The sequence below is a fragment of the Erpetoichthys calabaricus genome, chromosome 11 (assembly GCF_900747795.2).
Source record: "Erpetoichthys calabaricus chromosome 11, fErpCal1.3, whole genome shotgun sequence".
NCBI lineage: Eukaryota > Metazoa > Chordata > Cladistia > Polypteriformes > Polypteridae > Erpetoichthys > Erpetoichthys calabaricus.
The window spans coordinates 82,848,365-82,872,632 of NC_041404.2; the positions used below are offsets into that span (position 1 = coordinate 82,848,365).

A 24,268-nucleotide genomic window follows, 5' to 3' on the forward strand; every position below is an offset into this window, starting at 1 on the left:
AAGAAAATAACATTGAACTGTTTTGCCCCCAAAGGTTATTTTGCTTTTTTCAGAAGAGTAAAGATGATGAGGGATGGTCCATGTCAACAATCTTTATTTGCTTGTTGCACTGGAAATATTTTTCTCAATAGGAGTGCAATTTTTATTATCTGGTAGCACATCGTTTAATCTGTCTTTGTGCAGTTGAGAAAATCTAGTCTAGACACCAAGCAATTTTCATTTATAATTCCTTACTAGGCCCCCTGTGACCCTGAATTGGATTGGAAGGGTTTGGTAGTGGGTGAATGGGTGCTATGTGTCTGTGCATACGTTTAGTTTTATAATTTGCTTTCTATTTCTGTCATCTTTACAAGTAATCTAACCTTTCTAACTGGCTATTAAAATCATTACAAATGCTCTCACAAAGTTGCACTTTTTATTCTTGAGTAAATTCACACTCTTACACTAAGAAGTAATCTTACACTAAAATGTATCCTGACCTATTCATATCCAGTTTTCTATCTGTTCTGTAAACTAATCTTATTTTATTGGCACCTTTCTTTCATCCTAAAGCACTTAAAATATACAGACACATAATTTAATTATTGACATATTTTTATTGCATGAGCAAACGCAGGTTAAGCTGATGACATATTATGCATCTTCTATTTGTGGGGTATGTCAGATTTGCCTACCACTGTCATTGACCTTGTTGCCATGTTAACTAACTGAAAATTGCTGGTCATGTCACGTTTCGGATTATGTGCCGACCTTCTGGTGCAGTTGTGCTCACCCCTTTTTTCTGACAGCCAGTAGTGGGGTAGCGGGCAGCCAACGACGTGCAAAGATTTAACATCTACGGTGGGTTCAGCTTCAGTGCAAAGAGTTAACATCTATGGTGGGTTCAGCTTCAATCTCAGTAGTTTTTTGCTTTTTTTACATTCTGTCATGGTATATAAAACATGAGACACCAGACAGATGAGCTTCTGTTCTGTTTGTGATTCCTCAATGCAACTTTAAAAGCATTGTACTCCTACATGAGCATTGGTTGTCAGCTCTCATGCACAGAGACCCCGCCCTTACGACTAATAATAAAATCAAACCTGTTTGATTTTATCAGATTCGAGTCACACACTAGTTGGGGTGAGTTGCTTGGCATGTCTCATTAGGTGACTGGGTTTGTGGGAGTCCGCCGCCAGTTCACTGAGATTATTTAAATGAAGGCAACAACGGAAAAACACTGCAAAAGTCATGTAATATGAAACAGCCTTTAAGTTAATTGCTCAGGAGTACCCATCCATTATCCAACCCGCTATATCCTAACACAGGGGTCACGGGGGTCTGCTGGAGCCAATCCCAGCCAACACAGGGCGCAAGGAAGGAACAAATCCCGGGCAGGGCACCAGCCCGCCACAGTTGCTCAGGAGTTGATAGTGGGAATTGGGTAGACATGATTCTGGTTAGCTCTTTAAACTCTAAGCTGTACTACATTAACACCATCCTACCAGATGCTGCCTGCTGTTGACCACATGCCCCACATGTGGTTTGCACTTGCCTCCATATTTTATTCTGAATTGCCTGTAAGTAATATCAGTTATTGACATATGATGTGACACTGGTGGATGTGGTCGTAGATGGTCCCTGCATCTGTGTAACATTTAAGCAGTAAATCCTTTTACTTGAGGATTACATCTCTTCTGAATGTTTATTTATTTTAGTTTAATACTTCAGCATTTTGATGTTTGGACTTAAACATTCTTTCAAGTTTCAAGCTACCATGTTTCACGTTTACTTAAAAGCTGAACTTTGTTCACTTTAACATATTGGTCTGTTCTACTAATACTTCTAACCATGCTTTGACATAGTTCCTGAATTTTAATTATGTGAAATCCACCTTAACCTTGGTCATCAATCGTTTGGCACTGCCGTGTTCTCCATCCTCATGAATGGCCCTACTCTCACAAAGGATTGTATTTGGGACGTGTATGGACAAGGGAAGCAGTAACAATTGCTGAGAAGCTTTAAGTAATTTTAAACAGACAGGTGGTGCACATGGTTTGCACAGACATCATATCTTTACCAATGTTTTAAAGAATACAAGCTAAAATATGCACTTAAAGGAGTTAGTCTGACTGTCACACAGGATTTTGGATTTGAGATAAGATAGTAATGCTGGCGACACTTCCTTTTTTCTCCAAGTTACTGTTTGTTTTTGCTTTGTGTTGTTATCGTCTCTTTCTTAAAGGTAATAAAACTAACAAGTTTCCTTCTGCAAACTCCTTTGATGCTTGTTTTTCATAGCAATCATTATCGCTTCTACTATAGTGTATACTTACTAGAGTGAGGTATAGTCAGCTGAGCTTTACTGAGTGCAGATGGCTGTGATACAACACAAAATAATGACACAAAAAATTCACTCAAAAAAATCCAAGAAACTAACCAACTGTGCATATTTAGATGTTTTCTGCCTGAAATTTAATGTTCTACCTTTATTTGAAAAACATATTATTATTTTTAAAATTCAGTGTTTGTTGTAGTCCAGCTTTCAGGAAGGCAAGTGGCAAAATTTGGAGGAGTCTGAAACAAATATTATATTATACATTGATTCATTTTTTTCCTGCAGACGGCTTTAGAAGAATCAACTCTCCTCCCTTTAGGTAGTCCCTTACTCAACTGCGTTTTCACTGTGTACTGGAATTCAACTCTCTCTGAAATGCACTTGTAGCAACACTGCCAGATGTACAACTAAAAAAGATGCTCACATGAGACCTTTTAAGGTACAATATATGTCAGTCAGTCATTTTCCAACCCACTATATACTAACACAGGGTCACGGGGGTCTGCTAGAGCCAATCCCAGCCAGCACAGGGCACAAGGCAGGAACAAACCCGGACAGGGTGCCAGCGCAGGGCACACACACCAAGCACAATTTAGGATCGCCAATACACCTAACCTGCATGTCTTTGGACTGTGGGAGGAAATCGGACCACCTGGAGGAAACCCACGCAGACATGGGGAGAACATGCAAACTCTACACAGAGAGGACCCGGGAAGCGAACCCAGGTCTCCTTACTGCGAGGCAGCAGCACTATCACTGCACCATTGTGCTCCAAATACAATACACGTGGTGATTTTAAATTATTATCTAGAAAATGTAACTAAATTTCATCTGTATTTTAATCGAAATTACAATATGAAGTCTTGGACATCTCAAACATACTATAGTTATGGAACTATATACAGTATATAAAGGTATTGTAGTACAGAATTATAGTAACTAAGATTAATGAAAAGTATCTGGTAGAATCAAGACAATATGTATGCATTATTTGCAAGAGTTTATAAGCTCAGACAAAAAAATTTGTCACCCCTGGCTAAATCTTTTCTAATAGCATGTAACTTCTCTGTGAGACTGAAGAACATAATGCAATTCTTTCTAGCATGGATGCCACCAGTTTGCAGGTGTAGGCGAAATCAATATTTATCTACTCTTCCAACACCAAATCATGCTGTGTGGTCAGATTGGTTGGATGACCGTGCCGGTGTTTCTCTTATTGTTCCAAATAGACCCATAGACATTCTATGGGATTTAAATCTGGGGATTTTGTGGGACAGTTGAGATATGAGACTGCTTCAGAATGTACTTGGTGCCAGTTGTCATGTGGAAGACTGAGGTAGCCATTCTGTGTTCGCTCTGGAGATGAAGTACAAAAAGTAACACATGGTTTTCAAGAAGTTTAGTATAGCCCTTCTGGTTCGTGTGTGTCATCACCTTATAACTGAAACACCCCTAGAACATCAGTGAACAGCATCTTGCACACAGCCCTCATGGAAGGCTTCATGACATTTTCAATGTACCTGTCATCTCACTTCATTTGAGTACAAGCCAAAACGTGATTCATCAGACCAGATAACACATTTTCAGGCATCAGCAGTCCAGTGTTTGTTGCACTACGCCCACTGTAACCATGCAGCTTTGTGAACAACTGTTAGCAAGGGCCTCTTCCACACTATTCTGATCCAGATATCCACGGCATACAGTTCCCTTCTGAGTGTTCGTTGTGGGCCTACTTTGACTGTCTGCAGCAGTTCTTGCCTGGTGGCAGAGCTGTTTACCGTCACAATGTGAGACACACAGCAACGGACACTTTCTGTGAGCACCGTCTTTCAGCCGCGGTTCTGGTGACAATTTGCAGTTGACTGTGATGTATGTCACTGCTGGAAATAGGCTTTAACACTCCTGCAACTTATTGCACACTAAGTCCTTTGGCACGGCCAATTACAATTACCCCTTTTTACCAATCATTCAGGTCTGTCATGCAACTCATTTTTCACAGAGAGAACCAAACGCACATGGCACACCACTACTTCTCGTCACACTCCCAACACCATAGCACACAACAGAGCTATTTATAGGACGGTATTCAGACCGGGTTGCCCTCTGTTGGCATCTGAAGTATGTATCACCTCTTACATGGGCGGTGACTAATTTTTTGTCCGGTGAGTTTATTTTAATAATACTGTCTGTGAGTCAAGCTAACAAGATGATACCTATGCATCCATGGCCTCCATTTGGCTCCCGTAATTAAATAAATTAAATGTATTTCTGTTCACAAAACGTATAAAAAGCATTTTTTGGAAATTCTTGCCAACATTTTTTTTTAAATTGACAAGGTGAAAACTTTTGCCTTAAAGAAGGAAAATTAAAGGCCCTCCTAAGAAAGTTGGAGTTAATGCTGTTTTTGGGTGGAATACTGAAATTAAATATTAAATGCAAATTTAGCTCTTGTGAATTCAATTTAAACTAAATATCTACAATTTAAAGGTATGAGTACTTTGCTGTTTACATGAATATGAATTACTTGAACAAATAATATTGTTTTAATAATATTTAATTGTGATTTTTCATATCTGCACAGCTGCTCATCAATTTTTCTGGCAACTTTTAGTTTCAGTAATAATGAGTTGAGGGGACCATGAGCACATCCTTACAGTATTGTGTACAAGCAGGGGCCAGTTCAGGAAAAAGTACCAGTTATTTACGAAATAACATAATAACATAACATTTCTAAATCCACCTAAACCATTATAGGTAGCTGGGGAAAGCAGCATCCTTTACCTAGCCTGGCAGCATTGGGAGCACATCAGTAATCAATCCTAGACAGAGCCCCCACAATTTTGCAAAGCCTCTTCTGTCAGTTTGTCTGTCTGCTTGTTTTGTCCATATGTCTGTTAAAGCTGTTACATAAATTTTTGGAGAAAAAATTCATTATAAAGTAAAAGCTATAACATTGCTTTTGTCAAAACTATTAACCTTATATAGCTGAGCTATGGTAAAAACATGGAGAAATCTGCATTGATATGCCTTTTGCTTTGAAAAGACACTTACTTGCTTCCTGTTTCTTGTTTGTCTGACAAAGCTAATCATGATGTCAGCAAGTTGTACTGGACCTAGAAGAACTAGTTTATGATGAAGTCACAAAATCCACAATGACAGCTGGCTGGAAAAAGAAAAATAATGTAACCACTCTCTAAGGGTTGTCTAGTAGGGCCACAGACAGCTGTGTCATTCCTCTAAATATTTCTGTGCAGCCCCGGGTCTCAGTCGTAAGGTGCTGGGAGAGAGGGTGAGGTTGGTTGTGATTGCCTCAGCAATTGACTTGACTATCACCTCATTGTCTCCTGGGTTTCCAGCCTACTTGAAGTTTCCCCTTTAACTTATTGTATAAATCCTGAACTGTTAGAATTATTAGTCAATCGGGGCTATAATTTGCACTTTATGGTATATTAATTTTTGAGCAGTTTTTAAGTTTCCTTTTGGGCAAAACACAATAGTACTTTCAGATATACCAAACTAGAGCTGGGCTATATAGCAAAAAAAAACTGGATTTATTTTTAAACTTATGGACGATTCATGATATATTTTAACTCTTTCAGGGGCTGATGTCGACTTTTGTCAAAAGGAGGAGTTGACGATGGTAATCAACTGTAAACTGTGACAAAACCAACCGTTATGTTTTAGTTGGACTCTCGTTGCTAGAAGGAAAGTTAGATTCATTGGTATGACCGAGATTTCCTGTGCTTGCGTGAGTAACAAGGTGCAAACAATGGCAAAAATGGCAGTGACATCTGGCGAGAGATCAAAGCAAATGCGTAAAGCAAAATACTCCATGGACAACGTTTTGCTTATTATCTCTGAACTAGACTATGACTTGTCGGACTCAGAGTTCGATACAAGTGATTGAAAACGAATGTGAGGTTCTAGCTTCAGCTGATTGGTCCCCAGCTAATCGTTGTACTGACATTGTTCACCAGGGAGGACTGCCACTTAACAATGATAAGAGGTAGAAACCAGATTGCAATGCACTGCGACTTTGTCCCAGCCACACAAAGACAGCTTGCCACACATTCTTGGCAAACTGGCAGCCACAGCATGCAGCAACAGATGTTTTATGTTGATTTCTGTGTGAAACCATTGATTTTCAGAAACTATGTTTTTTGGAAAAAATATTCAGCCCTCAAAGAGTTTATATGTCACCACAGAAATCACTTTTAACTCTTCTTGAGAAAAACAAAAAAAATACAAAATGAGAAGATTGTCCACATTTTGCTAACTGCAAACACAAAGGTATCTTTCCTAGAAATTTAAAAACATATTTTTATTGTCAGTGTGTACAAAAACTTGTCTCTGTGTAGACTTTTGCGTATTTTCTTTTGTAATTTGGTTTAAATTTGCAGCCATCATTCTTCTTCCTTGTGGCTTTGACAGGTCATTTCTCATCGCTTGCATGGATCTTTCCCTAAATTTGGCGGTTTCTTTACAACTTTTTCTTTTTTTACAGCCTTTACTACTCTTCTCTATACGCTCTGCATACCTTCACACCAGGAAGTTCTTTTTTTTAATACATCTATAGGCAGGGCTGGCCCTATCATTTTGTGGCCCTAGGCAAGGGTTTGCTGTGGGGCCTCAAGTAGCATAATGCAGTCATGTATTGTGTTATTTATATGTTTCATAAAAAAATAGTCCACCTTTGAGGTGCAGCTAAAGAGGAGCTATAAAGCTGTCCAAAGAAGGAAATAGCATCTCTTTAGCTTCTGGCTGCATCTGCTACCACTAAATTTAGGGTGTGGGCAGAACATAGCACAAAGAAACCTTGAAGATTCTTTTGTAGTAGTCTTGACATGCACACCTTTGTTGTCACAAGTGTCAAATGATTGTCCTCTGAAATCATCAAAAGGAATATTTAGCTCCTCAAGTCTGTCCAGGGCAAGAGAAGACAAAACTTCTTCTATTGTCTCTGTTGTTTGAAGGAATCCCATAAAGTGCTCTGTAATCCTGGGTACTTCCTCCATCATGACAATTTTTTAATTAGTGTTGCTTGTGCCTCATGGCTAACTCCAGGTGTACAATCCAAAACAATGGGGTAATATTTGGACTGCTTGATGTCACTCACTATACTGTATGTTCAATTACCTTCTCATATAAGGAATTAATGAGCAACATTTTGAATTGTTCCACCAGTGGGTGCTGGTGCAACTCTCAACGTGTTCTGTATGCTGTTTCATAAATGCCTTTCTCTTGAAATGAACAATGATAATTAGACTCATTGGACAGTGAATGAAAAAAGTGTGCTGCAAGGGTAAATTACAACAAACCTCCTATATATGTGGGAACAAACTTCCTATATATGTGGGAACAAACATTATTGTTATTTTTTTTTTACCTGAGAAATAAGTATTAGCAGTCCTAGCCCTGTTTTGTTTCTCTCTTGCGACGAGTCGTAGAGATTTCCAATTGATTGTTTGTTACATAATTTGCAGATGAGCTGTCTTTCATGTGAAATGATAGTCGTGGAATATTCTGTAGTGTAGAGAAATCGCTTGTGTGGATTACCTAACAAAATAATTTAATAATTAGCTAGTGCAGATAGATATTATTAATATGGACCCACCTTCCTAAGTGTGTGTGCTTTATATTTTATTGCAGCATTTTCTCAAAGACAGTTAAGCACATGCCACTAGCTGTCAATCACAGTTGAAAGTTTCCACCTACCCGCCAACCCATAATGAACAGATAAGCTACCTAAACCAATGTCACTCTGTGCTATCTACACACCTCTAATATAAATGAACTTTTTTCTTTTCTTTTATATACAGTAAGGATATATTTCCAAGAAAATCTTTGACGTGCAATTTGTGCCTCTCACGTAGTCTCTGCTTGTAAGAATATACCATTGTGTTCTAATGGTCTTGAATGTGATTGACGAAGAATTCACAAAGAAAGGAGCCATGTAAGGAAAGTTTCATTGATCGTAATATTGAAGTGGTGTATTCATGAAGTATTGCCATAGTCACAGTGCTCTAGGATCAGTGCATTTAGTATTTATGTGCATGTTTGGAAGCTATATTATCCAAGGCATACTATTGTTTAAGAATATCAACGATTTAAATTTTAGTTGCACAATCCTAATTAAGCCTCTGTGTAAAATCTCCTTGTTTGTGCTATGCGAATATTTTTGTTATTCTCTTTAGTGCTGTATATAAACACAAAGCACATTGGGGACAGCGCCTGTCAAAAACGGTTGTGGCTAAACTGAAAAAGCCACAAAAATATTGAGACTCTGTTACTAGTTCTACTTGAAATTGATATTAAAATATGAAACAAGCACAGTGGGAATCTTATTCATCTTTGCTCTTTTAGCAACAGTTATAAGTGTAAAAAACTGAAATGGCAATATAGTATAAAATAACAGACAGTATTAAAGTTAAAAGTATATTGTTAATCAGTCCTTTTAAGAAGATATTTTTGTGACTCCTTCTGTGTGTGGTCTCAAGATTCAGAGTCCAACACAGCCCAAGGAAGTCTGATAGTCCAAGGAACCAATGCAGCCAGTTGAGGGCCAGCTGTCTCCTGAGGTTCAAAGAATAGTTTTTGTAGTTTTAGGTCATTTCCTGAAAATGAGGAAGCCAAATCAGGGGAGGACATCTTCATCACCTCGCAATGAAACTTCTTTTTTAAATTTGGAGATCTGATGCTCAGGTTGGAAGGTCAGTGGTGGTTGTCAAAACTCGCAGTTCCCTGGTCCAAAAACAACATGATTATTACAAGTACACACTTTCCTCAGTCATGTCTCACCTGTAAAGCAGTTGCAAGTCCCCTTTTCCCTACTACTAAATCTGAACGTAATTCACTATGCCTGAGTACACCAGAAAATGTTGAACTACATGCAGCTTTTGATTATTTTAAGAGAAAATGTGACACAGAAAACAGATATATACAGTGAAAACAGTGATCCATTTACAAGATGTCTACTTAAGTTTGCTATTATCTTTATTTAAATGTAACTAAGAAAATTTTACAGTCAGACGTGTTGATGGTAGAAGATGAGAGAAGTGACAATGTAGTAATGTTTATTTATTATAACTATCAGTCCTGCTTAATTATCTACTGCAACTGTCCCATTTGTTTTGATTTCAGGCCTTTTACATTAAGGGCTTTTTCAATTTTGGTTTAACCCTGCTGCTATTAAGAATACAGCGTGAACAATAAAGTTTACTCTGCAAACATGCCAAGCAGATACCACCTGAAGAAGTGTTTGCTTAGCAAATCAAGCAAATGTTGGGTTCTTTTGTTAAATTTCACGGGGAAAAACAGATGAAACCTCTTCATTCTCAAACTACATTTTGACCAAATGATCAGAAACCTACCTTGAAAAATTATTTTCTTTTATGCTGCTGCTATATTTCTACTGTACATTTAGTCTGTCAACTTTGAAAATATCTATTTTCACGATAAAAAATATAATTTGTTCATTGATTCCTCTATTCATCTGTCTTCTTAAACCTAGTTTTACATTATAGGATCACAGCGAGACAGATTAATGTAAACAAGTCAATTATACATTAAGAAAAAAGATCTAAGCTGCTTTTCCCCTTAATTGGAATATCCCAACAATGTATCAGTTATTGTTTTTCTTGCATTAACTATGTGTTAAACAAATTTAGTTTGTGGCATAACTGATGGTATGGGTGTAGACATCAAGTCTAGAAATAAACTCCAAAATGCATACCCATGTGGCAGCACTGGATGGGCCTTCAAAAGTTGTTTTATCTTTCTGTATAGTAAAGTGTTATCAGTTTTACCCCTTAGGTGTGTATCTATAAATTATATTCCTGTCCTGAAGATGAACATTTCAGAAACATTGATTTTTCAGTCACTCCAGAAGTGATACAAAACAAGTGGATTTTCTTGGCTAGTGCTGCCTCACATATCACCCGTTCTGGAAAAAGAAAACAAAGCAGCACACTAGAACTTCTCTCCTGCTCTCCTTTCATGGATCTGTTATGGTCCAAGTCTGCTTCATGCTCCCTGTTGTGTCTGCAGAGCCTCTTGAACCCAAACCTGTCCATAGTCATAGGCCGAGATGAGCCAGGCAAATGAGGACACCTACTTACAGCCTACTGTAGGGGCAAAGGTGACAAGTGCTTTTGTTAAAATTCAAACAAAACATCAAAGTGCAAATTGTGCAGTGCATCATCCATAAATACATAAATAATCCATAAAAAAAATGGTGTCCATGTGGAGGTTAAAATATCCATAATAAGTATGTCCTTAAAAAGAGGTTAAAAAACATGGCAGGAAACATTTAAAAAAAGTCAGCCCTCAGGGCATCTTTTTAAAACCAACTTCTCCTCTGCTAAGCCCACACATGCACCTGCAGTCAGAGGAGACTTCCCTTCAACAGGCTCATCCAACCTTCTTCCATAGACTCGGGTCACGGCTATAAGCCTGGGCTCCCAGCACTGCACTGCACCAAGCCTCACCTCGCTCCTTCCAACTGTCGCTGCCACTCCCTGGCCTTATGTAGGAGCAAGTATTGGGTTACTCCAGCAATCCTCAGAATTACGCAGTTGGAGTGGCCATCTTCAGTCCCTCTATAGCCGGCTTTACTCACCTTGTAGGGCCTATCCTCCCGGCTGCCTGCCTCCTGTCTTCTGTACTCTGGCGACCCCCGATCCTGCCATTTCCATTATCTTTTTTCTTTTGTTTCCTCTTAACCTCCGACACTCTTTCTTCCTCTCTCTCTTTCTCTCAGCCATGCAGACTCCTCTTATATAGGCTTGATTGGGCGTGGATGTGACCCTCTGCCCCCTTCAAGGTATGAATGCAGCACCTGAATAATCTGCTCGCATATGCACGTGACTGCATGATCAGCCAAGTACCACAGTCAATCCTGGTGCAGCGCCATCATGTGCACATCTGCAGTCATTCTAGGCCTGTACACTCTCAGGACTCAAGTATTTATTTGCCCACCTGTTCTACACCACAGGCCACTTATCACATTCCTCTTCCCTTAAGGCTGCTAGCTGCATGAGAATGCCCCACACTCCTAACCCAGTGCAACTGGTGGCCCAGTTCCGTGATATGGCCCTGTCACTGCATTAAAAAGCACTAAAAAGCCCCTGCCCCTATGATAAAACAAAAACAAAGCCCCCTTTCTAAAAAACAGGACATTAACAGAACAAGAACTTTAAAAGACAATAAAATCAGCAATAAATAAATATCCCAGTGAAAAGTTAAAAATTCTAAAATGTCCTTTTCTGGCTTGAGTCTGTGGGATCCTTAAAAACAGTGTGGCACCTAACCCACGTGCTGTTCCTGCTCTGCTCTTTGTTCCTCACAGCCACAGCTCATTCCACCACAGCTACCATTTGTGACGGTCCAGGTTCAAGAGGATTCCAGTAGCTACAGGGGAGTGTGGAGCCAACCCAGACCATTGTAGGGACCTTGTGATTATGTTCTGTTTTCCAAGACTAAAAACTTAAATGAAAGAAGTTAAATTGTCTCAGTAGCAGAGATACAGAGAGAAATGACCAAAAATGTAATATGCAATCTGAAGGGCGCTTTGTTGTCTAGTTGTAATGATGGTACGCATATATGAACCTGAAGAGTGATTATTTTAAAGCCAACTGTAAAACACATTTAGTGTACTTACCATTTTAAACATTTTCTTGCTTACATGCTTTTAAATGTATTTATTTGATCTTATAGAGTATATTCACAGTCATATATAAACTTATTTTAGAATTGATGTTTATGTTTCTTTCTGAAAAAAAAAATTAGAATTATTTGTATTAGGAAAACTTCCCTTTTCAACCTTTTGTGAAGTCAGTATTCTTTATATGTTTGCAGGCAGAGATGCTCTTTTCTGTAGAGGACATTTGTTAACTGTGCATTAGCAGCTAGGCTTGTGAACTTTGTGACCTGAGGACAGACGTGTATGAGTCACTTTAAAATGTTGTGACACTAACTGGGTGTCCCAATTTAATAATGACTCACAAAAACAAAGCTGGACACAACTGCCCCAACAGTACACTGTGTTTTAGTCTAATAAAAATAATTTCTTGGAGCTTTTGGCAGCTATCACAGCATGATGGAGCTTGCTACAGGTCGGGCTCCGGATCCAATAGCAGATGCCATTCTCTGGGACCGTTGGGTTTTATAGAGCCCTGACCAGAAGGGACGGAGCCAGCTCTGTAATCAAGTTAGCCGTCCTCACTTGGTGGCTTCTCAGAGCTCTGGGTGGAAAAGGAGAGATAGTTAGTGTGAGCTCCCTCTCTCTTCCTGGAGTAGTATTGCTTACTTCAGCACATCCTTGACAACTTCTTTCATGTGCTTTCATGTGTATTTTACCAAGTAAAGAAGTATGAGTGTATTCACCAGAGCTGTTAGATGGTGATGTCATTGTATCCATTAATAATAGTTTGTATATATATGTTGTGGAAGCCGGCCCGGACACAAACAGGCGGACACCGATAGTTCAAGCACCAACACAAATTTATTAATTTCTATTTACAAAAGTACCGCACACACAACGCAGTGCCCCAGCACCAATCACCCTTCGGTCCAGGCCTTTCCAATGCCTCTCTCTCTTCTGACCGCCTCCACTCCTCTCCTCCGAGCTCCATCCTCTTCCACCCGACTCCAGCCATCAAATGGAGGGAGGCGGCCCCTTTTATATTCACCCTGACGTGCTCCAGGTGCCTCCCAATGAACTTCTCCGGGTGTCCCTGGTCTTCGTCCCCCGAGCACTTCCGGGTGTGGCGGAAGTGCTGAGGATCAAGGCTCTCCAGGCATCTGGGCACCCCCTGGCGGTGACTGCGGGCCCCTATAGGGTTGAGCTTCAATACTCCTTTCCTGTGGTCCCCATAGCCACCAGGGTGGTCGCCTCATCGTGGTCCGAAGGAGGCGTAATAGTTTACTGTCAAATAATGCAAAGAGTACGCGACACGTGTTTCGCCCTCATTTGAGCTCATCATTGACTACTTAGATTTCAACCCCAGATTTCAACCCCATATAGCTACTATACATAGATACATTCAGTTCTTCTTGGAGTAGATTCTACAAGATGTTGGAAACATTGCTTTAGTATTCTGATCCATTTATATACATTTATATAATTTTTTTGGAGAAGGGTTGCCTGGGCAGTGATACATCCTATAGAAAGCCTCCAGAAAAGACAAACAGACTATACTCACTTGAAGACAAGAATGTCTGGTCCTCTTTCCAAAGAGAGTAAGTGACGCTGAGGGGAGAAAGTGTGAAATGTCAACACTTCCTAACCAGTATAACAGAATTATATAGGACTATGATAATCCCCTAATAAAACAGGAACCTGGGTGCTGCCCTGGAGACCTCGTCCTTAAATGGATGCTAAAAACTCTGGCTGCTAGAGGTGGCCTGGTGTCCCTGGAGAAAAAAATTGGACTCCAAGATGATTCCTTGTCCTAGTTAGAAGTGAGTGAGTGGCTAGAAGTAAGTTAACCTTTCTGGTATTGATCTTTACGGAATATTTTACCTCCCTATTTCCAGACTGTGGGAGCTTTGCTTATGGTATTTAGGCTTATGTTTTTGTTCCACTTTTTTTATGACTTTGTGTGCTTCTGAACAAAGAACACGTTTGTGGGGGGAAATATTGAAATATTGAAATAATGAACATTTCTATACTTTATAGAATCGCTGCACCATCAGGATAAAATGTAATATATTCATTAATCCTTCATTCTATCCATCTTCTCAAACCCCATTTTCTATTATAGGACCACCATGAGAAAGATGTTTTTAAGCCTAGAGAGTACTAGATGAGCAACAACCCCTGCAGTACTTGGGTATGTTTTATTATATATTAGCTTGTTATATATGACTTAGCTATTAAATGGTGATACTCCACATCTATAAGCCATTCTTAAAGACTGCATAGTGCACTAGTGAACTTTCTTTTTCTTTATTCTTTTTGTGCTTGCTTCATTGTGGCATAGTTAGCGGCACTGGGCTGGAACTCCTAACCTGCTGTCAATGAGGAACTTAGGTTTAAGGTAAAAGAGATGTCCTTGGGAAATTTAATTAAATATGGCTGTGTGTTTGTGGGCTGCCTTTTTAAAAGTCTCAGGCTGTTTATCAGAAAAAACGGTGTGGATTTGTCTCTACAGTTTCCTGTTCTTGTTCCTCTATTCTTCTAAGCAGGTATAGTTTTAGAATGTTTAAGGCTCAGTCCACACTAGTACATTATTCTTTATAAGCAAAGACATTTATCTTCATTTTCACCTTTCGTCAAGGCTTCCCGGGCATTTACTACCAACAAAAATTAATACTTCTGAAAACGCTCTCTTTTGAAAACACCAGTGTGGTGTTTCAGTGTGGACAGACAAAAACAAAAATTTCTGAAAACCAGCCTCTGCTTGGCTCATGCTTATTATGTAGCTCTTCCCTGATTGGATCCTGTTCATTACAATGATTACCGGATCTCATTACCGGATTGGTCACCCTTCATGGAAGAAAAACATATTCCAACATAGCAGGCATAGAAGAGTTGCTTTCCATGGTACTTGTTGTGTTGCTTACTTGTATGCATCTAAATCCCTTTTTGTGCGATATTTAGAAATCATTGTCAAGTGACTACTCGTACTGCATGATAAGAGTCATCGCTCATATATATGCTTGAATTGCACAAGAACATTCAATCTGATTGACATAATACAATGTGAGTGATCAGACTGTGTTGTACAATATACACTAACTGCTGTCGCGACATAATGAATTTTGGGATATTTGATGGCAACCTCAGAAAGCTTGTGAGACTGCTCACACTATGAGACGGGTGACTAAAATATTTGACATAACAGACATTTTTCTAATAGCGCGACAGTGAGAGGCAATTGGACATTGTAATCACTCTCATGCTGCCTGGGAAAAGACAGGCGGACTCAAAAAATCATTTGATGACTGCAAATCGTGCACAAATTGCACTGTGTATGCCCGATTTAAGACATCAATGCTGTGCGCATGCCCGGTGTTGGTGGATGATAACGTCAAATGTGTTTTCGGTCATTTTAGTATGAATGATAATAATTTCGCAAACGATGTGAAAATAGTGTGCACAGAGCTTTTATTCAAAGATAACATCTACACTATGCTTCCAAAATTTAAATTAAAAATGCATTTCCAAAGATGAAGAAGTATTTGGTGTAGAATCACAAGTGACGCTAGTGTTGCAACATATCCAATGGAAGAAAGCATATACATATTGATACTAGAGCTTTATGTTTCAGTCCCTCAATGCATAAGTTTGTTTTACATTTTCCATGTGATTTTTTCTAGTACAGTACATGTATATTTTTTAACTCTCAAATACCAAGTTTGAATATCCAAATACAAAATTACTCAAGCTGCACAGTTCTTCTAGAGATTCCAGTGTAAGCTAGGAGTCAAGCTTGACAAATCACTTACTTAAGCACAAATAAGAAACATTATTTTAAAACCCTGTTTTTGTAAATGATGATAATTTAATCTTTTTTTTATTGTGTTTTACACTGCCTTTGAATAAACAGTATACAAAGAATAGTATTCCAGTATTTGGCCTGTCATGTGCATCTGTGCCTTACAGTCCACAGCTGGTTCCTGCTTTGTGACAATGCTGTGAAGATAGGCCCCTGCTCCAGGCCACCCTCAGTTGAGTTAAAAAGGTAAATTAAACAGATTGAAGTGACATAAACTAACCTGAAGAAGCTTTCTATTAGAATGTACTCAATTCTTTGTGTAGACCTGGGAGTCCATGCTTTGTGTACCTTGGAGCTAGCTTTTCCTGGAGGCCAAAATGAAATTCTGTGCTAAATGCCCATGTGAAAAGCTGCAGGATGCTGTGGGTTTTACTGTCTCCTCTTATAGAGAAATTAGAAGAATCAGACATGAATAAACAACTCTAAAATATTATTGCCAGCAGAGATCCGTCTGTTGCTTTGCTGCTTGAACTGCAGCATGGAGAGTCCAGCCTGCTGCCCCTCGGCAAGTGCAGCCCCATGGGCTGATTGCGACAGCTCCGGCATTCCCCAGTGACAAATGTTATTTTTATTCTCTTTTTTTTTTCTTCCAGCTGCCACCCATCAGTCATTTCTGCCATGGCTGCCAAGCTTAGACCATCTTTGTAGGGCGGCTCTTGTTTTTCAGTCTGCGTCTTGGTTAGGTGCTACAGAAAAAGGAATGAAAGAGGGAAAGAAAAAAAAAGCATAATGGCCCCAAATCCCAGGGCTCTGGCTTTCTGAAAGTCAACGAAGGCTCCATGCCTGCTGGTTGCGGGGGTGGAACTTTATTTTAAAGGCCTTCTCAACAAATTGCAGTCATGCCTGACGGGAAAAACGGTGGTGCGTTAAGGGGAAAGGAAAGAGTGTAGAGGTTAGAAATTAAAAGGTGCCTTGCTGGTTATCTGCTGGAAAATATGTGAATACAGGCAAAGCAGCTCTATAATGGAAGAAATGTCTACTAAATTTAGTAAATAGGCAGTCCTTCATCACTCAGGTGTGACTTTGGAAATGGTTAATAATAGATGCTTTGTCTTTCTTTCTTTGACATTTCTTCATTGGGCTGGTTTTTTATGTTGCTTAGCTGATTTGCAAGTTTTGTTTGCATCTCATAACTTATTTTTCCAATGCTGTATTTGTCCTAGTGTCTATTTAAACACAGGAAACTCCAGTTTCTGTATTACATCTTGCATGAAGAAGGACCCTGAGTTACCTCGAATGTTTGCATATTATAATCTTTTTAGTTAGCCAATAAAAGGTGTCATTTTGCTTGACTTCTCACTACATCCATAATGGCTAACAGGGTACAACCTCCTAGTACTATCTCATAACAGAAAACATAATGATCACTCGGTTCAACAGGCATGTGTGCCTATGTGGTGACTTATTATGCCTTATCTATTGTGACTCAGTGATGTAAATGTTAACACAAGAATTTGAACACAAAGGATTTAACTAACTGAGCCAAAGTTCTCCTTGTACCATGATATAGTGTGGCATGCTTTGAACACAACACTCTATCTCTCACTTAAGTTTGCCATCCCCAGCAAGGACATTCCATTACCGACACCACTGTAACCAAGATCAGGTTCACCTTTTGTACAAATCTGCAACCCATATGGCCAACTTGCTTACATTCCTACCATGTATTGGACAGAGAAGTAGCCTAGACAGCTGAACTAAAAAGATCTACAACTCACGCTGTTAACAGTAAGTGTCGTGCTGTCATCATTACCTCACATCACAGCAGGCTTGCGCGTTGAACAGTGTTACTATATATAAACCGTATGTGTGTGTGTGTGTGTGTATATATATATATATATATATATATATATATATATATATATATATATATATATATATATATATATATATATATATATATATATATATATATATGTGTGTGTGTATGTGCGTGTGCGTGTGTGTGTGTGTTTGTGTATATACAGTATGTATATAGATAGATAGATAGATAGATAGATAGATAGATAGATAGATAGATAGATAGATAGATAGATAGATAGATAGAATTTTAAGTACGTATATATATGTATTTATTTATGCACATATTAATATAATTAAGTATATGTGACTTGATGTGTGCATTTCTGTACAGATGTAGAAACGCACATTGCAATTACCCTTTTGTTCTTTTACTGTACTTGCATTATTCACTTTTATTGTAGAGGTGTGGAGCCTTCTTCAGCAGCACTAGATAAAACACAAGAAGTAGCTTTGGACAGGGTGGTAGCCCATCACAGCGTAAATCCGCACACACACACACACACACACACACACTCATCCATGACCAGTTTGGAATCGTCAGTTAATATAAAAAAACATATTTTTGGAGTAATCAAGGAAAATGGGAATACTTGTACCTGCAAACTCCACACAGTTACTAGACTAACTTTAAAACCCTGTCTCCTAGAGTAATAAGACATCATTGCCAACTGTTACACTACCATGCCTCCCCTCACATAACAATTACTTTACAGTATCTAGCTTTTGTGTACAAATGTCATATTTCATGTTTTAAAACACATTACCAGATTTTATGAAAATGAGAATTATTTAAAAGATAACCTTCATTAAAACTATCCCTACATTATCAAACACATCCTTTCATTATCAAACATGTTTAATTGACTTCAGGATAATGGGTTGGACTACTGCCTAGCAGTGGTGGATGAAAGACAAAAAACATATGCCAGATGGGTCACCATTTCTTCTCTGGGCAGACTGATGCCCACACCCACAGTCATTCATACGAATCATAATTTTAAATATCTCTTATAAGAAAAACACTTGAAGTTTTGGACTTCAAGCCCTTAATATATAGTTAAGGGCTTTGCATTTTTCTAAAGGAATTCAATGGTTCCGCTATAACTGTTTCACATGTCAGTTATCTGACTCGTTTAAAATTCCCTCTTTTCAGCAAAGGTGAAAGAAAAAAATTGAATGAAAAAATGATATGCATAGGTAGTAAAAATATTTGCCAATGTATATGTCTAAACAGAAATTCTGATGTACAGAATCAATGAATGTCAAGTAGACATTGTGGTAAATGTTATTTCCTGAGACATGGGTTAAAGTGCTAATACTAATGTTTCTTAAATGATTTATTCTGCTGAGTAAGGCATTTGTCTAGACATAATATTCTTATCAAGAGAAAAAAAGAGCCACTGGAAGGCACTTTTATTCTAGTACAAATCCTACATCTAAGGATACAAAGCTGTACTAATAATACAGATATTTACCCTAAATGAAAATGCTTTCTTTTTGAAAGGTTTATACATGCTGAAGAGCTAAATGACATAAGTGACATAAAATAAGAGAACGGATGGGTTACAATAAAGCCCTTTGTAAACTGACACCCCCCACGCACACTTTTTTAATCAATAGGCCTTCTGGCTTTGCATTTTCTTGTCTCTCTGTTGAGTTGAGTTCAACATGCTACGACTATGTAAGAGTTGACTACAGAGTTAAGTTATTTTGGAAGGCTTTGGAGGTTGTGAATACTAGAAATGCATGCTGCAAATTTTGATTAATTGCAGATAATTATCTTTTTTTTCATGTTAACAGGATTGGGAAATGGGCATTTACTTATATTGTAAATAAAAATACAACAACAACATTTATTTATATAGCACATTTTCATACAAAAAGTAGCTCAAAGTGCTTTACATAATGAAGAAAAGAAAAATAACAGACAAAATACAAAATTAAAATAAGACAACATTAGTTAACATAGAAAAGGAGTAAGGTCCGATGGCCAGGGTGGACAGAAAAAAACAAAAAAAACTCCAGAAGGCTGGAGAAAAAAATAAAATCTGTAGGGGTTCCAGGCCACGAGACCGCCCAGTCCCCTCTGGGCATTCTACCTAACATAAATGAAATAGTCCTCTTTGTAGTTAGGGTTCTCACGGAGTCACTTGATGCTGATGGTCATACAGACTTCTGGCTTTTAATCCATCCATCATTGTTGGAACATCATGGTGCTTTGGGTAGATGGTGGTGGCGCAAGCCACCACCAACAGGACACCGGAAAAGGAAACAGAAGAGAGAGTAGGGGTTAGTACAGATTTTGAATGAATAGTTATTATAATGAATTGGATATACAGAGTATCAGGATTAAATTACAGTGAAGTTATGAGAAGGCCATGTTAAAATAATGTGTTTTCAGCAGTTTTTTAAAGTGCTCCACTGTATTAGCCTGGCGAATTCCTACTGGCAGGCTATTCCAGATTTTAGGTGCATAACAGCAGAAGGCCGCCTCACCACTTCTTTTAAGTTTTGCTCTAGGAATTCTAAGGAGACACTCAGTTGAGGATCTGAGGTTACGATTTGGAATATAAGGTGTCAGACATTCCGATATATAAGATGGGGCGAGATTATTTAAGGCTTTATAAACCATAAGCAGAATTTTAAAGTCAATTCTGAATGACACAGGTAACCAGTGTAGTGACATCAAAACTGGAGAAATGTGTTCGGATTTTCTTTTCCTGGTAAGGATTCTAGCAGCTGCATTCTGCACTAGTTGCAAACGATTGATGTCTTTTTTTGGGTAGTCCAGAGAGGAGTGCGTTACAGTAATCTAGCCGACTGAAAACAAATGCGTGAACTAATTTCTCTGCATCTTTCGATGATATAAGAGGTCTAACTTTTGCTATGTTTCTTAAGTGAAAAAATACTGTCCTAGTGATCTGATTAATATGCGATTTAAAATTCAGATTACAATCAACGGTTACCCCTAAGCTTTTTACCTCCGTTTTGACTTTTAATCCTAATGCACCCAGTTTATTTCTAATAGCCTCATTGTATCCATTATTGCCAATCACTAAGATTTCGGTTTTCTCTTTATTTAATTTGAGAAAGTTACTATTCATCCATTCTGAGATACAGGTTAGACATTGTGTTAGCGAATCAAGAGATTCGGGGTCATCAGGTGCTATTGATAAATACAGCTGTGTGTCATCAGCATAGCTGTGGTAGCTCACGTTATGTCCCGAGATAATCTGACCTAATGGAAGCATGTAGATTGAGAAGAGCAGTGGACCCAGGTTAGAGCCTTGTGGAACACCATATAGTATATCATGTGTCTTTGAATTATAATTACCACAACTAACAAAGAATTTTCTCCCTGCCAGGTAGGATTCAAACCAATTTAAGACACTGCCAGAGAAGCCCACCCATTGACTAAGGCGATTCTTAAGAATATTATGATCAATGGTGTCAAATGCAGCACTCAGAAAATAACAGGTTACATTAAATTAGAATATATTTGGTGCATCTGCGTGCATTTTTCAAATGTGCAGAGGTTGTTCAGGGGAAAAAATGAAATCAATAGATGTGTTTTTTGTGCTTCTTATTTAGGATCCAAATAAAATGTAAGGTCACTGGAATAATGACACTGATCTGTGACAGGATGGGTGATGGGGATCACAATTTTGTTCTTATTATAAAGATATGTTTGAAATTATGCATTTTACTAGAGTGGATTCATACAGTTACTTTATAAGCAGCAAGTTGGTGCAGTGGTTAGCACAGGAGCCTCATGGATCAAGTTTCCTAGGTTTGAATTCTACAAGCAGTCACTGTTTTGTGGCATTTATACATTCCCTGTGTTTTTTGTGCTGGGTTTTTCAGCAGGTAGCTTAGTTTTCCTCTCATACTCTAAAGGTGTTTATGTTAGGATAGTCAGTGATTCCCATTTGGCCCCTGTGGGCTCAACAACGGAGTGGCCCTCTGCCCAGGGCTGGTAGACATCCTGTGCTAATTTTACTGGGATAATATCCAGCTGCCCACTGCATTGAACTGATTTAAATAGGTTTCAGAATATCAAGTAATTAATATGCTGTATTTCTATAACTGTGTTTAAGCACTTTACTCAAGCATAAGCTGTTTATCATTGTTTTACACTATACTTCTCTCCTAAATAAGTGGTGACTCTACGATCACATATTGCATATACTGTAACTGCATATACTGGAGGTACAGTGCTGTTTTACAAGACCCTGTGTATATTAACAGGTATGGTTAGCACATCAAACACTGGTGCACAAATTTAGCAGTTTACCTCTACCACCTTCCAGATTGCCAGCTAAAACAGCTTGACTCCTTAGCAAGTCAGATGTTTTAAATATTTTGACTGTCAACAAGTTTCATCTATTTGATACATGTTTTATACCATTTTGCATATAGTTTATAGATATATTTAATCATATAGCTGCATGAATTGTTAACTAATGAGCGCATAGCGACGAGTCATGTTGCACTGCACACCAAGCAATAGTCCCATAGGTTAGGAACCTGGAGCTGGATTTCATTTTAGGACAGCTCTAAGCACAAGTCTCAGAAAAGACTTATTTCTGAGACTTATTATAGTCTGCACAAATATTGTCTAATAGGATACAGCTACCTGGTGCATCTCCAAACCCAGAATAAGACCAAAAAGACACACGTTTCATCAAATGTGTTTTTTATTTACCAGAAAATAAATGTTAAATGGGAGAACATAATGTAACAAAGGAGCTACAAATACTAAAGCAAGACCTGCTACCCCAATGGCAAGATGTTGTCCTGACATTCTGGTGGTACGGCTTCTAAGTTTCCAACTTTTCAGAACTAAATAAACACAATCACACACACCTACTATATCTCTGTGTATTTCTATTCAGATCTTAGCCTATCCTCCTCATATCAGTGAACTTTTAACCAGATAGAACTTGTAGGATTTCTAGCAGTGGCAGTAGTTAAATCTCCATCCTGTGGATAGATGCATATCAAACTTTGGAATCACTTATGAGATTAAGGATGGTTCTATAAAACTGTAGAACTACCAAATTTTGGTACTCTGTGGTTTCATTTTGGTATCCCTGTGAATTCTTATAGACTTTTAGAGAGTGAGGCCATGAAGGCAGCTTCTGGAGCTGCCTGTCCTTTTTTTTAGGGTAGCATGGCTCCTTGTGGGCTCTCTCTGCTCACTCCTCTCAGGCTGTAGAAGTATTTCTGGCCAGGCCTTTACTCTCTTTACCGAAGACTCAGGCATCCTTATTATGCATTGAAGACCCCTTCATTCAGAACAAAGCCACCCATCCTTCATTGGGTTTACCTGCTGCCATGAAGTGTCTTGGGAATGTTATCAGGCTACTTGCCAGGGTACTACTATCACCCTGTGTCACTTGGTGGGGTTACTTTGGGTGTCTTCCTTTCCATAGCACCTAAAAGAGAATACTGATTCTAGTGGTTCTTCTTCCCAGTCTGGTGTTCTGCCATCGTATGTTCTTCTATCTCCAAGAAGCCCCTTTTCAGACAGTCTTAATTCTTCTTTGATTCTGGCAACAGCTTTACCTTTGGCCACCTCCGTCATTAGAGAAAATATTCTGGAACAAGCATATGTACCAGTTTTACTAAAATATACCAAAACATGAATGTGAAAGCCACAATTTAAACAAATCCTTAATATGGACACATTACACCTTCATCCCTACTCCCATTCTACTATGTTGAAGGCATCATTCAAATTAATGCTAGAATTCTATGATAAAAAAGCTGGCTAGCAAGTACATCACTTCTGATCCTGGTTAAAAAGTAATTTAAGTACAGTATATTTATTTTGTTTTCCAAATGCTGTTGATTTTGGATTGCAATTTTTAAACTCTGCACTGGTACATGTAATCAAGAACTAGCATCCTGCAACTAAATATTGTATCAAAGATGTACCTCAATACATGTATGTAGGGTCATTTTATTAAGGTTCAATTACATTATTTATAATTTTTACGATACTTGATGCACTACTGAGAAACAGAATTTTCATTAGTTTTAACACTATTTCTATCTCTTGATTAAATCAAAGGGTTAATATGTCTCATTAAGGCTGCTTTGTCTAACGCTGGCTGCATCCGAAATAATGTGGGCACAGCTTACAAACTGAGCAGGTGTACTAGCTCTTCTTTGTGGATCACAGAAAGCAGAGTGTCTTGTTCAAGGCAGCAGCTAAACAAGGACGACTCCAGAATCTTTTAGAACGATGTCAGCATGCTTTTGAAAGCAGAAACTGAGTTGCAGGTTATAAATATAGACAGGGCCCAACATGCAGGCGTCACAACAAATGCTGATGACAGCAGCAGTTGATCAGGTGACCGGGATTTCAGTCCTGTTGGTTTCAGCCTGAACAGCATCAGGGCACGGACGGCATGGCAGGTTGAGTTTCATCTGGCACGTTAGTACAAGTACGTTAAATTAAATGGAGTGTAATGTTAAGGATTTACATTACACTGAGGTTTTTCACGCTGTATGGTGGGGGTGTGTATCATGCCTCCTTTCCCTATTAAGTGCACTTCCAGAATGATCTCCAACCTGTAAAAAAATGCACTGTAAAGGCCTTAGTAAATAGTTTAAGCAGGTAATAATAATAACAGTAATGAAA

At 38.6% G+C, this 24,268-nt stretch overlaps 1 protein-coding gene across 8 annotated transcripts in view; it reads left to right on the forward strand.

Annotated features, from left to right (window-relative positions):
* The window catches only part of cxxc5a (CXXC finger protein 5a), a 296,926-nt gene that overhangs the window by 53,993 nt on the left and 218,665 nt on the right, over positions 1-24,268 (forward strand). Inside the window, exon 3 of one of the 8 annotated variants that reach the window (XM_051933912.1) lies at positions 14,080-14,148. The exons of the other annotated variants lie outside the window; for them this stretch is intronic. Coding sequence (XP_051789872.1) covers positions 14,080-14,121 — 42 coding nt within the window. The 3' untranslated portion in view covers positions 14,122-14,148. The remainder of the gene's footprint in view (positions 1-14,079; positions 14,149-24,268) is intronic. 8 annotated transcript variants of the gene reach the window in all.